At 21.7% G+C, this 5,000-nt stretch overlaps 1 protein-coding gene across 3 annotated transcripts in view; it reads left to right on the top strand.

The window, feature by feature from the left end:
- Window positions 1-5,000, top strand: part of LOC100211621 (diacylglycerol kinase zeta) — a 118,523-nt gene that overhangs the window by 1,443 nt on the left and 112,080 nt on the right. The window contains exon 1 of one of the 3 annotated variants that reach the window (XM_065814087.1): window positions 593-891. The exons of 1 other annotated variant lie outside the window; for it this stretch is intronic. In XM_065814087.1, the coding sequence (XP_065670159.1) occupies window positions 827-891 (65 nt within the window). In that variant the 5' untranslated portion in view covers window positions 593-826. Of the gene's footprint in view, window positions 1-592; window positions 892-4,026; window positions 4,129-5,000 lie in introns of those variants that run through there. One more of the 3 variants, XM_065814088.1, reaches the window with a different exon arrangement.

Raw genomic sequence — 5,000 nt, 5'->3', positions numbered from 1 at the left:
CATCTATCTCTGAGCTATAGCTCAAGTGAATTAGTGTCATGATAATGATAATAAAAATTTGTTTTTATGTGTTTCCTTTATTTTTCTGTTTGTCATTAGATAATTCACTTTGTTTACTATTTTTATTATTTTTCTTTTTTTAATGCTCTAGATCAACATGAAAGATTTATTTTATAATTGCATAATTTTTTTATCAGGACACTAGAAATGAATATTCATTGTTTTTACCTCCTGTTGACTTTACAGTCTTTATTTGCATCTTTTAAATCTGTTCCTAAATTCTTCTTTGTAATTCAATTGAACTTTTTTTTAAGTCTTTCATCTATTATTTTTATTTTTTTGTTTTTAATATTTTTTTTTGCAGCCACATATATTTATAACAAATTATTTTAAAGCCTAATATTATTTGTTATATTTTTTTATAAATTAATAATCAAAATATACCTTATTTAATAGTAGATGATATTAAAAACTGTTGAACGTGTTTTGTTCATAAAATGTCTAGAATTTTGATTACACTTAACTATTTTTTGTAAATAATAACAACTTAACTTTGTTAAGGAGTTTTGTTACTGATTGAATTGGGTTTTTTATGCGCATTGTCATGGTTGCTTTAAGTTGCAGCTGTGATGTTTTGCTGTTTTTTTTTATGGATGGAAAAATAGAATTTTCTTTTCATCTATCATGATTATAATTTATTTATTCAAGTGTAGAATTGTTATCTTCAGTGTGTTTATTAAACAAGAGTTTTGTAAACAATTTTTTGCCAATTAATTTACTAGTGGGATATAGGAAAATATTTGACAATTTATTATGTGAAGTTATAATGCAAAGAAAACAAGTTTGTTCTGAATCACTTACTGAGAAAATGATCAAACATTTAAAAATAGGGTATTTATAATTTATATTTTTATTCTTTTAAACTTTTAACTTGATAGTTAGATATTTATGTTTTTTTTTTTGTGTGTATATATATATATATATATATATTTATATATATATATATATATATATATATATATATATATATATATATATATATATATATATATATATAAATTTGAACAAGACAATCTATTATTTCCAAATAAAATGTTTTTTGCTTATGCTGATTTTATTATATTTGAAATGAATTGTCACATTTGGTTCCTGTCATTTAAGTTTATCATTCTTAATTTAGCTATTTAATCTTGCTTTTATCTTTGAAGCAGGATTTTTTTTAAGTATTCTAATATCTTGTGTTTTGGTTCAAGTTTTGGTTAACAGAGCAACAAAAAAACAAAAAAACTATTATATTATTGTAAAAAAACTTTATATCATTGACTGGATTGTTTAAAGGATTTTTTTTATATCACAAAGTGTATAGTTTAAAGTGTTATGGCACAAAGTGTATAGTTTAAAGTTTTATGGCACAAAGTGTTTAGTTAAAGTGTTATGGCACAAAGTGTATAGTTTAAAGTGTTATGGCACAAAGTGTATAGTTTGAAGTGTTATATCACAAAGTGTATAGTTTAAAGTGTTAAGGCATAATCAGTCATAAGAGTTCAATTTTTTACATTCAGTAAGTAAAGGAACTTAACTTCTGTGAAGTTCCTTTACTTACTAAATATATATACACTAATCATTTTAAAAAATTAAAAAAAATTTTTTTTTGTTACTCCAAGTGATGAGTCCTTCACAAAAAAATCTCTCATTTTTTTAATCCAATTAATTATTATATGCTTTTAACAAAGCTAATTTTTGTTTGTTTTATATTGATTTTTTGAAAAACTTATAAAGGTGTTTTTGTTTATGCCATGAGTTCAATAACAATCAGAGTGGTTTGATGCTACATTAGGTTTAATTAGTTTTTTCTTTTTATTTAAATAGTTGACTATATTTTTTAGAATAAACAAACTGATATATAACATTGTTTTAAAGTGATGTGTTGTGCCGATGTGTTTTAAAATATAAAAATTCAAATATTTAAGTTTATATTGTTAAATGATCCATCATTCAAATTCAATTTTTTATGCTGTATTTTTAATTAAAGAAAAACACACACAAAAAAAAAATTCGGTGTTATCTAACATAGTTTTAGACAATAGAGAGTAATTATTTAAACTTTAATTGGTTCTTAATTTCTTGACTTTTAATTGCTGTTTTTATGCTTAGTTAGCATAAAATTTGATATAAGACAATTTCTTTTGACTTTAAAACTTATGCATTTATTCTAAATGCCATTGCTTAGAATATCCATTTGATGAGGAAGTTTTTAACTTTTTCTCTGTTATTGTTATTATAGCCAATGCAAGATAAATCAAACCAAATCGTAGACCTTTTGGTTCTGAAGTCAGCACTCTAACTACTGTACTTGTTTGAAGCCAGCGCTTTAATAACTGCTATAGCTTGTTTCATCATTTACTTGTTCATATTTATTTTATGTTTTATGTTCTTCGGTGCAAATTGATTTTATTAGTGTCTTTGTAACCATAATAAAGTGATGAGCAGAGAAGTTTTAATATATTAGAGGATCATACTTTATATAGATAATTTAAAAAAATATGTGTTTGTTTAAACATATTTAGAATCAAACTTAAAATTATTTTTATGTTTTTTTTATAAATTTTCTATTAAAAACCATATTCAATATTATCATTATATGGTTCTGCAAATATACCAAAATAGATAGAAAGGTAAAGGTTGTCAAACATTAGCCATTTTATAAAAGATGACAATAACTTTAAAAAGATGTTGAAATGTACTACCATTTAGAGGTCTTGAAAATTAAAAAAATATGTATATGATAATTCAAGAAATAATAAAACAAAATTTGAATTTATTGCTTGTTTTTTACATTCTTATTTGTGTATTTAAACCAATAGCAAAGTGAAGTTGTAGAAAGTCATTGCACTGTTGTTACTGAGATTATGGGTATTACATGCTTGTTTTGTTATAATTTCATTTAATTTGAAATGTTAATAGTTTTTTTATATGCAGTAAGTTACAATTTTGGTTCAGAATTAGAACTTAAGGATATACAATTGAATCATTCACACAAATTCTTGCTTTAGTAAGAATAAACAAAATGCGAATCACAAGTACAGGTTTCTTGAAACCTTAAAAAAAAGGTTGTTTACTCAGTGTATATTTATATTCATATCCTTATGAGTATTACATGTGTTATATATAAATATATTATGTACCTACTTCCCTCATGTATTCTATATATAAATTTGTATTTATATAAGTTACAAACAATTTTTATATATTTAATTATTTTTGGAAAGTAAAGTACATAATTTTTTTTTTCTTTAAAAAGTTTTTAAAGTTTGTACATGAAAGATCAATATTTTAATGTTTTTTGTTTTAAAAAAATGGTGACCATATGGTATATAAAATTTATAATCAACTAATAGATTTGTATTTCAGTTTGATTGCTATCAGATATAATAATAAATGAAACCTATATCAAATATTTAAAACAACAACAACATCACATATTAAGATTTTTATTACTGTATTATTACTTGTAATTAAATTAAGCAATGTTTAAGGAATAATCATTTAAATAAAAAACGGTGAATAAATCACAAAACAGCACAATTTTTTTTTCATTTTTTTTCAAAAATAAACCTATTTTCGCATTAAGCAATAAAGAACATTTTTGAGATAATGATTTAAAAATAAATATCATTTTGAATAGGTTTTTTTTTGCTATACCTTGTTGCTTCTTTTTAAATTCAAGACTATGAAAAGGCTATATTTTTTATCTTGAGCCTTTTTTTATTATTTCTCTTTTATATAAAAAAAAAAAAAAAATTTCTTTTCATGTGTTAATTCAAATTGATTGAAAAGAAATTTATAAAAATGTTCATCATATGGCTTAAGAAGTAATACCTTTATTAATATTTAATTTGAGATTGTTGTAGCAATGAAAGTTAAAAGGTGATTTTTTTTGTTAAATCAGATATCAGGGGGTTTTACCTAATTATATTGAATCAAGATGTTTCACTCAATTATAGTTGTAATAACTTTTTTTTTTGCAAGATCTTATGGAATTTTAATAAGCAGACAGCATATTAAAGTTATTTGTTTGCAATAAATGACAGTGATAGAAGTATTTTATTCTTTATGTTAAATAAAACTGTAAGTACCCCTAAAATTTATTTGAAATAACAATTATATATGTAACACATATATCATACATTATTGCATATACACTGATATAGACATATATAAATATATATATATATACATATATATATATATATATATATATATATATATATATATATATATATATGTATAATAAATATACGAATGTATGTATGCATTTATATGTGTATATATATTATTTTATTCTTCACATAATGCATATATTCATTTACTTGTGCTTTAATATAACTGTACTATTGGAATATGTTGTGACTGCAATGTATTATTTATAAAAGTATTTTATTGAAATTATCTCTGCATAATCTATCTTTGGTAAACAAAAAATTTAGTAGTTCAAGTAAGTTAACTTTAATAATTTTTACATAGCTAACTAAAAAGAAATTTAATAAAAATGAATCACCAGAAATATAAATAGTTTTTTTTTTACAAATTTAAAATAAATTAATTTTTTTCAGCTATTATCTATGTTAAAAATAAAGTTTAAATAGAGGCTAAATTAAGTAGCCTATTTGTGTAATAAATACTATAAACAATAAAAAAGATTTTTTACTAAATTGAAGTTTATTTACTTTTTTTTTATATCTGAAGTATTAGGATTAGTTCATAAAATATTTTATCTTCAAGATTTTTTCATGCAGTTAAAACGAGATAAGTTTAACAATACTTAGAAAGTCTCATTTGATGCAAAGAATTTATCCAGCACATAAATGTAAATATAAATAATAAAAGAGTAACTTGAAGTTTTACAAACAACACAGTTTTTATTATTATTATTAGTAGTAGTAGTAGTTGTAGTAATAGTAGTAGTAGTAGTAGTAGTTGTTGTTGTTGTTGTTATTGTT

Source organism: Hydra vulgaris, chromosome 12, assembly GCF_038396675.1.
Source record: "Hydra vulgaris chromosome 12, alternate assembly HydraT2T_AEP".
In the NCBI taxonomy this organism is placed as follows: domain Eukaryota; kingdom Metazoa; phylum Cnidaria; class Hydrozoa; order Anthoathecata; family Hydridae; genus Hydra; species Hydra vulgaris.
The sequence above is the reverse complement of the archived record's forward strand: the minus strand, read 5'-3'. Positions and strand labels throughout refer to the sequence as shown.